The sequence below is a fragment of the Propithecus coquereli genome, unplaced genomic scaffold (genome assembly GCF_000956105.1).
Source record: "Propithecus coquereli isolate 6110/MARCELLA unplaced genomic scaffold, Pcoq_1.0 Scaffold213, whole genome shotgun sequence".
Lineage (NCBI taxonomy): Eukaryota > Metazoa > Chordata > Mammalia > Primates > Indriidae > Propithecus > Propithecus coquereli.
The window spans coordinates 944,057-960,506 of record NW_012146412.1 but is presented as its reverse complement, the minus strand read 5'-3'; the positions used below and the strand labels follow the sequence as shown (position 1 = coordinate 960,506).

At 36.1% G+C, this 16,450-nt stretch overlaps 1 protein-coding gene across 1 annotated transcript in view; it reads right to left on the bottom strand.

Moving 5' to 3' along the window:
- The window catches only part of PDS5A (PDS5 cohesin associated factor A), a 163,809-nt gene that overhangs the window by 8,988 nt on the left and 138,371 nt on the right, over positions 1-16,450 (bottom strand). The window contains exons 23-27 of the mRNA XM_012644468.1: positions 16,038-16,161; positions 15,565-15,769; positions 14,968-15,082; positions 1,986-2,118; positions 1,177-1,296 (exon numbers count right to left, since the gene is read on the bottom strand). Coding sequence (XP_012499922.1) covers positions 1,177-1,296; positions 1,986-2,118; positions 14,968-15,082; positions 15,565-15,769; positions 16,038-16,161 — 697 coding nt within the window. The remainder of the gene's footprint in view (positions 1-1,176; positions 1,297-1,985; positions 2,119-14,967; positions 15,083-15,564; positions 15,770-16,037; positions 16,162-16,450) is intronic.

Here is a 16,450-nt window from a genome sequence, read left to right as displayed (position 1 = left end):
AAGATCAGTAGATTCAATTAGAAGGCAAATACTTTTGCAATTCTTATTATTGCTATCAAAAGCCAGGCATAGTAAATGTTGAATACTAAATCAATAACGAAAATCAGATTAAATTTTAGCAAAGTATGGCATTCAAATTAGGAAGCTCCATTTCCTAGAATGCTCTTTTGCAGGATACTCAAAGGGGGTTGTTACTGAGGCATATCTATAGGTTTGAAAATGTGTAAAAATGTTTTAAATGCTGTATTTTTCTCCAATTAAAAATATTTGGGATTCTGTTTTTTGAATAAATCACAGGAAAGTTAAACAAACTTCAAAATACCACCTAAAAAGAATAAATAAAAGATATTTTTAAAAAGTTTTGCCAGGCGCAGTGGGTCATGCCTGTAATCCCAGCTACTCATGAGGCTGAGATGGTAGCATCATTTGAGGCCAGCAGTTCGAGATTAGCCTAGGTGATACAGCAAGACCCCATTTCAAAAAAAACAAAAAAACAAAAATAAAGTTTTAAAAAATCCAAATTAGCTAGAAAATCTTATAGAGCTTGGGTTATCTGGAAAATTTACTTACATGGAAAACTTAATTCTCTGATAGCAGAATAAATGTACCATGTGTATTATTAATAATACCATTTACTGAATGCTTCTATGTAATAAACTCTTCATATAAACCCAGATATTGGTAATTGTTCATATTATTATTAACACCTGCATTAGAGATGAAGAAATTGAGGCTTATAGGAGTTAATTTGTCCTTCAAGTTAGAAGTAGTTGATTAGAATTCCAGACTATCAATTGCTAAGAGCAAATCCATTAACCCTAACATTTTATTTCATATAATCATATTTATGTTTATATTGTACCAGATATTTAAAATTTTTTGTCTGTAAAAATACTAACATTGTTTTAATAAAAGAAGATTAAAATAATTTATAAAATCTGAAAACTCCTCTTCATACTAGAAATTCCCAGAAGGAGCAACAAGCTTGATTTATATTCTACTCTAGAGGGAATGACGTTGTTGAGGGCCATGGAAGACAATCTCTCATTCCTTGATAAACCCAGAGGTAATTTTTTACTCTATAGTCAAGACAATCCAATGTTTGCCACTAGGGTTGATAGTAAGTGAAATTTAAATCACTTTATTGTGGTAGAAAAATGAGTGAAAGAAAATTACCTTTTCAGGTTGTGTAAAAAACTTCAACGGGAGGACTGGGTCCTTTGGTGAATCTGCATTGCACAAAGCACTTTTACTGTTTATAACACACAGGGCCACATCACATACTGTATAAAGTTTCTAGGGAGGAAAAAAAAAAGATATGTAACTTTCAGTATTGCAAAATAATGACAATTACCAATTCCAGCAAATATATAATTTAGAGTTGAATAAAAGCAGGATGAGTGGTTGTTACTTATTCCTTGAACATTTCATATTTCTGCTCAATACCGTTTATGTAGCCTCTAGGTAAAAAAAAAACAAAAAAAAACAAAATCCCTCTACTTTAACATGAATTTGCTAAGTATGCATTAAAAATAAACAAACCAAAGAAAGCACACAAAAAGAGTATCTATCTAACTCTTGGCCAGGCGTGTGGTGCTTGCATGCAGTCCCAGCTACTCGGGAGACTGAGGCAGGAGGATCGCTTAAGCCCAGGAGTTTGAGGTTGCAGTGAGCTATGATGATGCCACTGTACTCTACCTGGGGTGACAGAGTGAGACCCTGCCTTAAAAAAAAACAAAAAAACAAAAAAACTAACTCTTACTAAAAGTTTCTAAGATATCACTTTATTCTTACACCCTCCTACTCTGCAGAAGTTTTAATGTCTTTTTCAGAGTATTAAAGATTGCAAAAATGAAATTCACCTGTAATGAAATACAATTAATAACTACTATAAATATATTTTGTGAACATTCTGCAATTTAAATTCTTACATAATGGTCATGATAACATGGTTTTAACACCCACTGGTCTAACACTCATCTTACTTCGTTTGTCTTGGATTCATCTGGAGACTGGGCATCCCTGGTTAATTTGATGTTCTCTGCCATCTTCTTCATAAAGGCATGGCTGTTGTTTTCATTCTTTGTCATTAAAACTTCAAGCATGAACCACAGGCACCTAAACGGTAAACATGTTAAAGACAACCCTAACTACTAACAGAAACATATTATCCTGTTAATATTTAATTCAAATGGAAAATTAAATCTCAAAATATATTAAAAGGGAAAATATAGCTTAACATGAGAAATTCTGGCAGTTTCATGAGGTACATAAAGACTCACTCTATAGGATTCCCAAAGTTTAGATGTGACACGTCTTAACACTTGGCAATAATGAGCAAACCCACACACAGCAGAGTCTCGGCATCTGACTGTCTGCAAGCCACACAGAGGATCTGAGACTGGCAAGGAGCTCTGCCGAGTGAGATACAAGTCTGTGTGTGCCACGAGGCAGGCGGGTATGGTGACCAGCCACTCAGCCGAGCAGATGTGACTACATCTCAAACTGTTTTTGCTGTTTTCCACTTGTCACTGTATACTCATTTAACACATTAAGTGTCTGAAGTGGTAGCTTGAATTTCTAAGTAAAAGTGAATCCCAAATCAGGCTGAACGTTAGAATCACTTGGGGAACTTAAATCAATAAATCTTGGGGTGGTGCCTGTTTTTAGTAAGTCCCCAGGATGACTCTCAGGTAGTCACAGGACTACTGCTTTACTGCAGCAACAAAGGAGAACTTATCTGATGGTATTCTGTGTAAACTTCTTTGCCTGTATCTCATATGAAAGTTTTAAGAGACATTTAAGGCATTAGGTATTTAGCTTAACAGCTTACATGATATTTGGTAGTTTCAATAGTATTTATTAACTTTGGTAAAGAGTTGTTAACTTTACTTAGATACTAAATGTCTGTTGGAATCCTGGATGAACCAAATGAAGGAAAATAAGGAATAACAATAAATATATATACAATAACAAGTAGCTCATAGTTAATGAATCCTTACTATTAGGCATTAGGCTAAGTACTTTACATTACTCTCATTTAATCCTCATAACTCTATGAAGAATAGGAAAAATCATCCCCATTTTACAGATAAAGAACCTCTCTAAAAGTTTTTTAGAGGGGTTAAGTGACCTAAGGTACAGGAATAAAAAGATGGAAATAGGGTTAAAAGTAGGTCTGATTTTATACTTGTAACAAAAAAATACAAAATAAATACAATATATATTACCTGAGCAACTATGTGCTGGACAAAGATGACAGTATTGGGCCCATGAATTCTACAAGTTTGAGGGATTCTATTTGCTTATGTAAACACTAAAAACACTTCACTAATTCTTTGGGCTCAGAATTCTACTGAACTTCTATTAATTTGCAGATTCATTTGTTCTCTTTACACAGAACTATAGGGTTAGAATGACTCTCAGTTTTAGGGGATAAGGTGAGGATGCATTCTTGTTGCATCTCAATACTAGACTCATTTCTTTGAAAAGCTGTTAATAACCATGCACTAAGGTTTTTAATATAAATACATAAAATATTTAAATGTGCTCCAGCATAATGCAGACTTTACTGGAAGCAACTGAAAAAAAGGATGATAACCTACGATAAGAATGTCAATGTTAATTTTATGCAAACATTCTATGTGCTGTCTCACAATGAGAGATGCATTCTATAAATTTTAGTACTTAAACTGTTCAGTATATTGTTATCTTTGAAACAGGATACAAAACAATGCATATATGTATTACAAAAAAATACATAATACAGATACCAAGATTACATTTTTGTGAAACTGTAATAAGTTGAATCTTTGAGGCCATGTTTCCCACTTGTATCCTGAACACTGTCCAAGAAACATAATCACTAATGTTTGCGCATCCCACATAGTACACGGATTCCCATAATGCTGTGTTGCTTACTGCCTTATCCAACAGAGCTAATTCCTCTCCTTCCCAAGTCTTTTCACTGAGTTCTCTGGAACATACTTTCCACAGAAAACAAACTTTAATGAATGGTCATCACCTTTTTGCCATAACTGAAACCAAGCCTCCCCTCATCCCAAGAACACTTGCCTTGCACCCCCCCTAAAGTTACAGATGCTCATTCCATTAGATGTTGCATACTGAGGGTTGGAGAGTGGGTTCAGCCCCTATCTTTCCCAATGCTGATTCCAGTTATTTTTCCACCGTTGTATAAAATTACTTCTAGGAAACCTGTGCCATTTGGCTGCTTCTACCATCCTCTCCTTTTCAATGTCATCTATAAATCTACCTATGCTCCTTCCTTGCATTCATTGAGTTTCTGGATTACAATTTTCCTGAACTCCACCCTTAAGTTCTGCCATTTTTCGGGAAAGCCCATCATCCAATACTTTACTTCCTAGTTCCTTGATTGCTTCATTTCTGGTAAATTTTACCTTTGCTTAAGGCACTCTACTTACTTAGACATTCCTAGATCTTGCCAATCCTTAGTACTGGTCCACCTGTGAAATAATAAATTCAAATATCCCACTTTCTAGATACTTTCTTTTCTTTTAGTTTTCCTTCAGAATCTTGTACTATGAAGCCATGTTCTTTGACATCATGAGAACTTCCAGGGTGTCGGTTTTGCTAATTTTCCAACCCTATCCTCCTTGCCCTCTACTCCTCCACCTTTTCTCCTTTCCTTTTCTAGTTTATACTCCATGAGCCAACATTTTAATCACTCTTTAGAAAACAGTCCCAACTCTCTTACCAATTTTCCTTCTGGTAAGATGCTTTTTTTTTTTGAGACAGAGTCTCACTGTGTTGCCCAGGCTAGAGTGCCGTGGCGTCAGCCTAGCTCACAGCAACCTCAAACTCCTGGGCTCAAGCAATCCTCCTGCCTCAGCCTCCCGAGTAGCTGGGACTACAGGCATGCACCACCATGCCCGGCTAATTTTTTCTATATATTTTTAGTTGTCCAATTAATTTCTTTCTATTTTTAGTATAGACGGGATTTTGCTCTTGCTCAGGCTGGTTTCGAACTCCTGAGCTCAAACAATCCGCCCGCCTTGGCCTCCCAGAGAGCTAGGATTACAGGCGTGAGCCACCGCGCCCGGCCTGGTAAGATGCTTTGAAAAACTCAAGAACAATCCAAGTCTTTGGCTTCTTGATAGCTATTTAATACATCCCCAATGTTTACTGCTAGAGGAAAATCACATAGCTGAGAAGCTTGATATAATTACAAATTTAAGATTTTTATCTTTGTACTTGATGCTAACCTGCTATCCTATGTATCACCAGTCAGGATTTTTATCTAGTTCTTCACAGAAGCTGTTTTCAGACTTTATTCTACTAATATCTGATTCTACCACCTCACCACTAGCAAAGACCCGCTCCTATGTCATGCACAAACAAAAGTCACTAGATGAGACTTCCTAAACTTCTTAACATCAATCCTGGACCATTATTTTCATTCCCCTCCCTTCCCTTTACCTGGCCGTAGGATCCCGTCTATTCTTCCTTTTGAATACTTCACCTCAATTTATTACCACCCCTACAACCACACCCCATATTCGGGCTCTTTCCAGAGACTTCCTATTGCTACGCCTGCTAATTCCTTTAAAGATCTGTCTACATTATCTTTATTCCTTATACTTTGGCAATTTGGCTATCACTTACATTGCCTTACTGCAGCTGCCCCTGCCAAGGTTACGGTGAGTGTTTTATTGTTAAATTTGAAGGGCGCTATACTGCTAAGGTTTAATTTAAAAAAAAAAAAAGAGAGAGAAGGAAAGAAAACAAAAGGGTACTTGTTAGCTGTGTGACTTTACCCTTGCTGGTATTTTCATTTGTAAAATGGGAAAAACAGTAATTATGCCAGGAACTGTTTTGAGGATTAAATCAGATACTATTTGTAGTATACTTGACACCATAATAAAAAGCCAATAAATGTCAGCTGGTTTTTGACCATTTGATCGTCCTTAATACATTTAAAACATTTTCTTTCTTTAATACTGTACTGCTTTTCCATTGGCTCCTTAATATTCCTCCTTGGGGTCCCTTTTTTCCCCCTCCTTGAGAGAGGGTCTCACTCTGTAGCCTAGGCTAGAGTGTGATGGCATCATCATAGCTCACTGAAACCTCAACCTACCTCAAACTCTTGGGCTCAAGAGGTCCTCCTGCCTCAGCCTCCTGAGTGGTTAAGACTAAGGCATGTGCCACCATGCCTGGCTAATTAAAAAAAAATTTTTTTGTAGAGATGGGGTCTTGCTATATTGCCCAGGCTGTTATGGAACTCCTGGTCTCAAGCGATCCTTCTGCCTTGCTTTCCTAAGTGCTGGGATTACAGGTGTAAGCCACTGCACCCAGCCTGATGTCCGTATTTTATAACCTTCTAGCCTAAGAACCTAGCAGGCACCTGGCACACTGAAAATAGTCCATAAATATTTATTAATAAGGAATGTACAGATAGAGGAAAAAGTGTGGAAAGATACTGAAAAAATTGTGACTAGCTATAAAATGCTTTTAGGAGTTATGATTATGAATGATTACTTTCCTCTTAACAAATCTATCTTCGATTTTCTTACTGAATACCAATATAAGAAATGTCATAATTAAACACTAACGGGTATATTTAATATGATTTTCACATTCAAATACATTACTACTGATGTCAGAAAAAAATGGCAGAGTAAAAATCTTCAGGGGTCAGTCCTAACAACAAAACAAATATTAAGCTGGAAAAAACCAATCACAATCAACTGTTCATAACTCTGGAACTTCACGGGACAAAGCAACCAGGGTGGTGCCTGATGCAGGGAGAGAGGCTGAATTACAACATTGAAAGAGACTTTTGTCAGATCACAGTCTGACCACACAGACAACAGAACCCTAACCTGAAGGTGCACATAAAACAAGGAATATAGACTTTGCAGAAAAGGTAGTTTGGAAAAGTCAGAATGGTAGACTGTACCCCCACAAGAACAAAAAGCAATCTAGGAAGGGGGGAAGAACCAGATTTTTAGAGTTACTACATTATACTACTTAAAATGTCCAGTTCCTGGTCGGGCGAGGTAGCTCATGCCTGTAATCCTAGAACTCTGGGAGGCTGAGGCGGGTGGATCGTTTGAGGTCAGGAGTTCGAGACCAGCCTGAGCAAGAGCGAGAACCCATCTCTACTAAAAAAATAGAAAGAAATTAGCTCGACAACTAAAAATATATATGAAAAAAAATTAGCCAGCCATGGTGGCGCATGCCTGTAGTCCCAGCTACTCGGGAGGCTGAGACAGGAGGATCGCTTGAGCCCAGGAGTTTGAGGTTGCTGTGAGCTAGGTTGACGCCACAGCACTCTAGCTCGGGCAACAGAGTGAGACTCTGTCTCAGAAAAAAAAAAAAAAAAAGTCCAGTTTCCAACAAAAAAACTACAAGTCACACAAAGAATCAGGCAAATTTGACTAATTCATAGAGAGGGGAAAAAAGGATGTGGACAGAAACTAACCCCAAGGAAGCCCAGATTTTGTAATTACTAGTAAAAAACATTAAAGGACTGTCTTATATATGTTCAATGAGATAAAGGAAAAGGAGAATTATGTATAAACAAATAGAGAATGTTGATAAAGAGACAGAAATGATGAAAGGGAACCAAACAGAAATTCTGGGGCAGAAAAGTGTAATAGCTGAAACGAAAAATTTGCTCTAGGAGTTCAATGGCAGATTTGCGCAGGTCCAGCACATCTGCAGATAAGGCAGTGAAAATATTCAGTCTGCGCAGAAAAAAAAAAATGAAGAAAAATGAATAGAACCTGATGAACCTGTAGGACATCATCAGATATACCAACACACACATCATGGAATTCCCTGACGGAGAGAAAGTGGCAGGAAAATATTTAAAGAAATAATGGCTCAAAACTTCCCAAATTTGATCAAAGATGTGAATCTGTACATTCAAGAAGCTCAATGAACTCCAAGTAGAATAAACTCAGAGACCCACACTGAGACACTTTAAAAGTTAAATTATTGAAACACAGAAATAAAGAGAGATTCTTGTGGCAAGAAGAAAGAGATTCATGTACAGGAGAGCCTCAATAACATTAACAGCTGATTTTTCATCAGAAACCATGATGGCTAGGAGGCAGTGGGATGAATATTTCAAGATCTGAAAGAAAAAAAATCAGTCAACCAAGAATTCTATATCCTCCATATTCTTCAAAAATCAAAATGAAATTAAGACATCCCCAAATAAACAAAATCAAAGGGAGTTAATTATCAGTATACCTGTCACACAAGAAATGCTAAAGTGAGTCAGTCCATCAGGATGAAAGGAAAAGACACTAGGATAGTAACCTGAAGCCAAAAAGAAGAAATAAAGAACACTGGTAAATGTAAAAACACAGATAAATATAAGAGCCAGTATTACTGTATTTTGATTTGTAACTCCTTATTTTTTCCATATGTGATTTAAAAGGAAATTCATAAAACAATAATTATAAATCTATGTAAATGGAAACACAACTTGTAAAGATATGATTTGTGACAACAACAATATAAAGGGAGAGGGACAGAGATGTACCGGAGTACAGTGTCCGTATACTATTGGAACTAAGTTGCTATTATTCAAACTAGGTTGTTATAAGTTTGAGATGTTAATTGTAATCCCCAAGGTAACCACTAAGAAAATAACTAAAAACAAGAAGGAAATTTAAAAAGTCCACTATAAAAAACAACAAAAAAACTAAATTAAAAAAAGAGGCAATACTAGAGGAATTTGGAAACAAAAAACAAATAAGGCTGGATGCAGAGGCTCATGCCTATAATCCTAATTCTCTAGAGGTTGAGGTGAGAGGACTGCTTGAGGCCAGGAGTTCAAGACCAGCCTCAGCAACATAATGAGACCCCATTTCCACAAAAAATAGAAAAATTAGCCAGGCATAGTGGTGTGCGCTTATAATCCTAGCTACTCCGGAGGCTGAGGCAGGAGGATCATTTGAGACCAGGAGTTTGAGGTTGCTGTGAGCTATGATGGCACCACTGCCCTCTAGCCTGGGAAATAGAGTGAGACCCTGTCTCAAAAATAAAAACAAATAAGACATGCAGAAAACAAACACCTAGTCAGCAAAACTAACTCGTTCCTCAGTAATTAAGTATAAAAGGATGGAAAAAGATACTTCATGAAAACAGTAACCAAAAGAAAGGTAGGTGGCTATTTTATTATTAGATAAAATAGATTCAAAGTCAAAAACAGACTGCAAGAGACCACAAAGTATGATATTGACAAAAAGTCAATCCAGCAAGAAGATATGACTGTAATAAACATATACAAACTTCAACAGATCCCCCAAATCTACGAAACAAAAATTGACTGAATTTAAAAGGGAAACAGTTTTACAATAATAGCCAGAGACTTCAATACCCTATTTTCAATAACGTATAGAAATATCGGGTAGAAGATCAGTAAGAAAACAGAGAACCTGAATAACGTTAAAACCAGTTAGACCTATCAGACATATATAGACCACTGCAACCAATAATGGAAGAACACACGTTTTTCTCAAGTACATATGGAACATTCTCTAGGACAGACCACATGTTAGGTCATAAAACAAATACTAAATTTTAAAAGACTAAAATTATACAGAGTATTATTTCTGACCACAATATAATAGAACTAGAAATCAATAAGAAAAGAAAGAAAACTGGAAAACTCACAAATATATGGAAATTAAGCCACACACTCTTAACCAATGGCCCAAACAAGAAATCACAAGGGAATTTATAAAATATCTTGAGACGAATGAAAACACAACATACAAAAGTGTATGGATACAACAATAGTATTAAGAAGGAAATTCAGAGCTGTAAATGTTGTATGTTAAAAAACAAGATTTCAATCAATTACCTAACTGTACATCTTAAGGACCTAGAAAAAGAAGAATAGCAGGTGTGGTGGCTCATGCCTGTAATCCCAGCACTTTGGGAGACAGGAGGATCACCTGAGCCCAGAAGTTCGAGACCTGCCTGAGCAACACAGTGAGATCTCGTCTCTACAAAAAAATTTTTAAAAATTAGTTGGGTGTGGTAGTGCATGCTAGTACTGGAATTTCTACCCAGAGCAATTAGGCAAGAGAAACAAAAGCTATCTGAATTGGAAAGGAAGTATCTTTCTATATAGATAACATAATCTTATATGTAGAAAATCCTAAAGAATCCACAAAAAACTATTAGAGTCAATAAATAAATTCAGAAAACCTGCATAATAAAAAAAGTTGTATTTCTGTTTATTATCAATGAACAGTCAAAAATGATATTAAGAAAACAGTTCCATTTACACAGCATCAAAAAGAATAAAATATTTGGGAATAAACTTAGCTAAGGAGGGGAAGACTTACACACTGAAAACTATAAAACATCGCTGAAGAAAAATTAAAAGACCCAAATAAATGGAAAGACATCCTGTGTTAAAAAATTTAATATTGTTAAGATAACAATACCACCGAAAGCAATATACAGATTCAATGCCATCCCTATCAAAATCTCAATGGCATTTTTTACAGAAATGGAACAATACATCCTAAAAACCATATGAAATTTCAAAGCCAAAACAATCTTGAAAAAGAAGAAAAACGTAGGACTCACTTCCCAAATCTGAAACTTACTCCAAAGCTACAATAATGAAACAGTATCGTATGGCATAAGAATAGACATACTCTTTTTTTATTTTTATTTATTTATTTTTGAGACAGTCTCTCACTCTGTTGCTTGGGCTGGAGTGCCGTGGCGTCAGCCTAGCTCACAGCAACCCCAAACTCCTGGGCTCAAGCCATCCTCCTGCCTCAGCCTCCAGAGTAGCCGGGACTACAGGCACACGCCACCATGCCTGGCTAATTTTTTCTATATATTTTTAGTTGTCCAGCTAATTTCTTTCTATTTTTAGTAGAGATGGGGTCTCACTCTTGCTCAGGCTGGTTTCGAACTCCTGAGCTCAAACGATCCTCCCACCTCAGCCCCCCAGACTGCTAGGATTACAGCCGTTAGCTACCCCGCCTGGCCAGAATGGACATATTCTTGAACAGAATTGAGAGCCCAGGAATAAACACTTTGAATGTGGTCAATTGATATATGACAAGGGTGCCAAGATCAACTTTTGGGGGAAAGAACAGTTTCTTTAACAAATAGGGCTGAAAAAACTGAGTATCAACAAGCAAAAGAATTAATCTGAACTTTTACCTTATATCATATACAAAAAATTTAACTTGAAATGGATCAAAGTTCTTAATTTAAGAGCTATAACTATAAAAATCTTAAAAAAATAGAAAATCATTATGAATTTGGATCTGGTGTTTTAAATATGATTTTAAAAAGTACTCTATAGACAACAAAAAAAACCGGGCTTCATTAAAAACTTTTGTGCATGAAAGAATACTTTCAAGAATTTAAATTATATACCTGATAAGGGATTAATACCCAAATATATAAAGAACTCCTACAACTCAGTAACAAAAATAACCCAATGAAAAAATGTATGAAGTACCTGGATATTTCTTTGCTTAATTATATATTTAAAAATGGTAAAGACTGCAAATTTTGTTATTTTTATATATACTTTACCACAATTAAAAAAATTACTTCTGACACAAGTTATTAATTTCCATTAAGTTAAATAATCACATTTTGAAAGACATTATTTAGCACTTGAAATTACATGCTAACTTAAAATGTTTAAAGATAATCAACAGTGGGAGTCATGTCAGCAAGATGGCCGAACAGCTCCCCTAACATCCCTCCCGACAAAAATACGACTAGAAACTTAAAAAACCAGAATACCACCCTGATTACACCAAAAGTAGGGAGAGAAGGAGAAACACCTCAGAATCAGGAGAAGCCATGACTGGTAAGAGAAATGGCCATTTCAGACTCTACAGCTATCATAATGCTACTCACAGAGAAGTTCCCTAGACCCGTGATTTCCAAAGTGAGAGGAGGGGAATCACAGGTACACATTTGATCTCCCCACTGATCTGAGAATCTTCAAGGCAAACACACTCCAGTCCCATCCCACGGAAACCATTTGGACTGCCAAGTGGGCAGAACCACCTAGGATGAACTGGGGACAAAGAGTAAGGCACTGCTGGAGCTTAGATCCTGGGGGCTACTCAGTATGCCAACCAGCAGGGATACCATGCTAAAACTACTATGAAAAACGGTATGAAGATTCCTCAAAAAACTAAAACTAGAACTACCATATAATAGAGCAATCCCACTACTGGGTATATATCCAAAGGGAAATCAGTACATCAGAGAGTTATCTGCATTTCCATGTTTATCACAGCACTATTCACAATAGCCAAGATCTGGAATCAACCTAAGTGCCCATCAATGGATGAATGGATTAAGAAAATGTGGCACATAAACTGGGCATGGTGGCTCATGCCTGTAATCCTAGCACTCTGGGAGGATCGCTTACCAGGAGTTTAAGGTTGCTGTGAGCTACGCTGATGCCACGGCACTCTAGCCTGGCAACAGAGTGAGACTCTGTTTCAAAAAGAAAAAAATAAAATGTGGCATATATATACAATGGAAAATTATTCAGCCACACAAAAAAATGAAATCCTGTCATTTTCAGTAACATGGATAGAACTGGAAGTCATTATGTTCAGTAAAATAAGCCAAGCACAGAAAGACAAGTATCACACAGTCTCACTCATATGTGGGAGCTAAAAAAGTGGATCTCATAGAGGTAGAGAATAGAATGGTGGTTACCAGAGGCTGAGAAGGGTTGGGAAAACGGGGATAGAGAAGTTGGTTAATGGGTACAAAAATAATAGTTAGATAGAAGAAAAAAATTCTGCTGTTTGATAGCACAGTAGGGTGACTATAGTTAATAATAATTTATTGTATCTTTCAAAATAGCCTGAAGAAAAGATTTGGAATGTTCCTAATACAAAGAAATAATAAATGTTTCAGGCGATAGATATCCTAATTATCCTGATTTGATCATTACATATTGTATGCATATATTAAGATATCACATGTTCCCTATAAATGTGTATTATTATACATCAATGAAAAATTTTTTTAAAAAGATACTCAGGCTGGGCATGATGGCGCACGCCTGTAATCCTAGCATTGGGGGAGGCCAAGGTGGGAGGATCACTTGAGGCCAGGAGTTTGAGACTAGTCTGAGCAAGAACAAGATCCCATCTCTACAAAAATTGAAAAATTAGCCAGGCATGGTGGCCCATGCCTGTAGTCCCAGCCACTTGGGAGGCTGAGGTGGGAAGATTGCTTGAACCCAGGAGTTCGGGGCTGCAGTGAGCTATGATGACACCACTGCACTCTAGCCCATGCAACCCCATGAGACACTGTTGCAGGGGAAAAACAACAACAACAACAAAAAACAACAACAAAAAACAAAGAACAAAAAATATGTGCCACTTATTTCAGGTACTTCAATATTCTTCCTACATCATAGCTACCTCTCGTAAGTCTAATCCTTCTTTTACATGAATGTCTTGCAATTTAAATACAACTCGAAGGTCCTCTAATACAGACTTTGTATTCTATGTAAGTACATACATCACTGTTTCATTTTATAAAAGTATTTTTTGGGAAATCCCTTAATAAAAATCATTCTTTAAGCAAGAAATAGAATTTGCAAATAGAATACAAATATAGGCCAGACATGGTAGTAGCTCACGCTTTTAGAGGCCAAGGCCAGAGGACTGCTTGAAGCTATGAGTTTGAGACCAACCTAAGCAACAGAGTATGACCGTGTCTCTATCTAAAAAAATTTAAGGCTGGGCACGATGGCTCATGACTGTAATCCTAGCAATCTGGGAGGCTGAGGCAGGAAGATTGCTTGAGCTTAGGAGTTGGAGACCAGCCTGGGCAAGAGCGAGACCCCGTATCTATCAAAAATAGAAAAAATTAGCTGGTCATGGGGGCATGCGCCTGTAGTCCCAGCTGCTTGGGAGGCTAAGGCAGGCAGATCGCTTGCCCAGGAGTTTGAGGTTGCTGTGAGCTAGGCTGACGTCATGGCACTGTAGCCTGGGCAACAGAGCAAGATTCTGTCTTAAAAGAAGGGGGAAAAAAAAGAGAGAGAAGTAAAGTTTTTATTTACCTAGCTGCGACTAGAAACTATGCCTTTTGAAACCTAACTATGTGGCTTCTTCATGTCTTCCAACTGTTAAGATTTTGATACCATTTTAGTGAGTGAAGCTATAGGAGGCAGAGATAAATGTTGATTTAAATCTCAAATAAGAAAAGGAATAAGACTTAATGCCTCACATAAAAATTTTTAACACTTTAAATACAAGCTGAAAGTACCAATTTACAAGTGCAAAGCAAAAACAAGGAAAGAAAAATTTAAAATTTCTTAGAGGTCATTTGTAGACAATCCTTTGCCTCTGTCACTCTTTGACCCTGTATCATATACAAAATTCTCTTTTACATAAATAACACATCTTAATCAAATGTTTTATAATTGTTTATTTGCCTGTCTTTCCACTAGAGAAAAATATCTCTGACTAGTGTAACAAATCTAATTTTGTATTACTATAGTTCTGCCATATAATAATTTCACGTATGGGCCCAGATTTTTAAGGTATTTGTCTTTTGAGGTTGCAAATAAAGTTTACTTTTAAGGAGAGACATTTTTATTACATGTCTTTGTTAATTATCAAACTGAAGTAAATGAAGCCCATCTTAATATAAACAGTAAAAATCATATAGTATAAAAACTAAAATAGCCAAACTAACCTACTTCAAAGACTTAAGACATCTAACTAACAGCAAACAAACAGGAAACAAACAAAACAACCAAAAAGAACTTGTTAGGTGGGAACAATTTTGAAAGCTGAAACTTAACAGTTTATAATAAATGACCAAAAGCATAAAAAGGTTTTCATTCTAATGGGAATAACAGGAAAAAAATTCAGCTTTTGTAAAAAAAAAAAAAAAAAAAAGTAAAAATAATTTTTCAAATTGTTGAAAAACAACATAACTTACTCTTTGATATCACGAAGCTGATCAACATCTTGTGATCTTGTAAAATCTGGATCATGCGCTAGCAGGTGAATCATGTATGGAACTACATATTCAGGCAACAGTGATAATAATTTCTCTAAAGTGAAAACATCATTGTTAACAACAACAATAATAATAGCTTTTATAAAATCCTTCCTGAGTTTGAGTTCTAACCACTCACATTTCCATTTTTTTCCTCAGTTATTTCTAAGTTAGAGGCAACATGGTATCTAAATATTGAATTTTTTTCAATTTTGAAAGAATTTAAAGCCGAAGGATATACCTAGTGGGTCCCTGGCAAACCTAGGAAAAAATTATTTACTCCGACATCTGAACAATTTGTTCAAATCAAAGCACACTGCTGATCCCATAAGAAAAATGCAGGTACTCAAAACAGTTTTATATAGTATAAATAGGACTCAGGATTTCAGTTTTTAAATATACCATAACTGCAATGACAGTATTCCATAAAACTCCCAGTTTTATCATAAACTATAATAGAAATATATGAAAAAAACCCCACAAATTGATACATTCACAAGATAAATTTGCTCAATAGGAACTTTCAAAGTTACTTACCAGTAGCCATCGGATTCTGTTTAATGTACTCTCTGCGTATACTGATATTTTTTAGCAAACACTGTCGTGCATGTGCTCTTCTCTCTTTCACAGGATCTTTGGCACACAAGGCAAAGATCGCCATATACTCCAATGGGAGTAGTAACTTCACAAGTGCCTTATGCAGCTTCTGAGCAAATATCTGCCTTACTTGGTAGCATTCATCCTATACCAACACAAAAATAAAAATACTTAAATTGGCTAACATTTAGTAAAAATAAGCAGTTGAAGCATTTTTATGTCTTCTTCATCCAAAAAAATGATAATTATATGGGGCAAATATATAATTTAATATATGGGAAATAGTTAAAAAGGTACTAATAACCATCCCTTTTGTGCCATATATCCACACAGTAAATGGACCTGTATCCATAGAAATTAAATGTATTTAACTTTGAAGACAAGTAATTGATAAAAACGAGATTGTTACTTACATTAATGACAAGTGCACAGAGCTGAAACTGTTCTGGGGTAATAATTTCATGGTAACAAGGTTCCTGAGCAAGCTTCATTATGGCACTACCAGCAGCTAATCGCAAGCGAGACATATCAGATTTACTATAAACAAACAAAAAAGAAATAAACATTTCCTATAACCATTATCATTCATTAAAATGCTTTGATCCCTTTTTGAATGTAAGGTCCTTAGAGGATAATTTATACTTAAAATGACATGATATATAAAAATGGGAAAGCTACCTTAAGTCCATGAACTCAACACAGGGTAAAAGGCTCAAATCATTGTGATTTTCTTTTTTTTTTGAGACAGAGTCTCACTCTTTTGCCCGGGCTAGAGTGAGTGCCGTGGCGTCATCCTAGCTCACAGCAACCTCAAACTCCTGGGCTC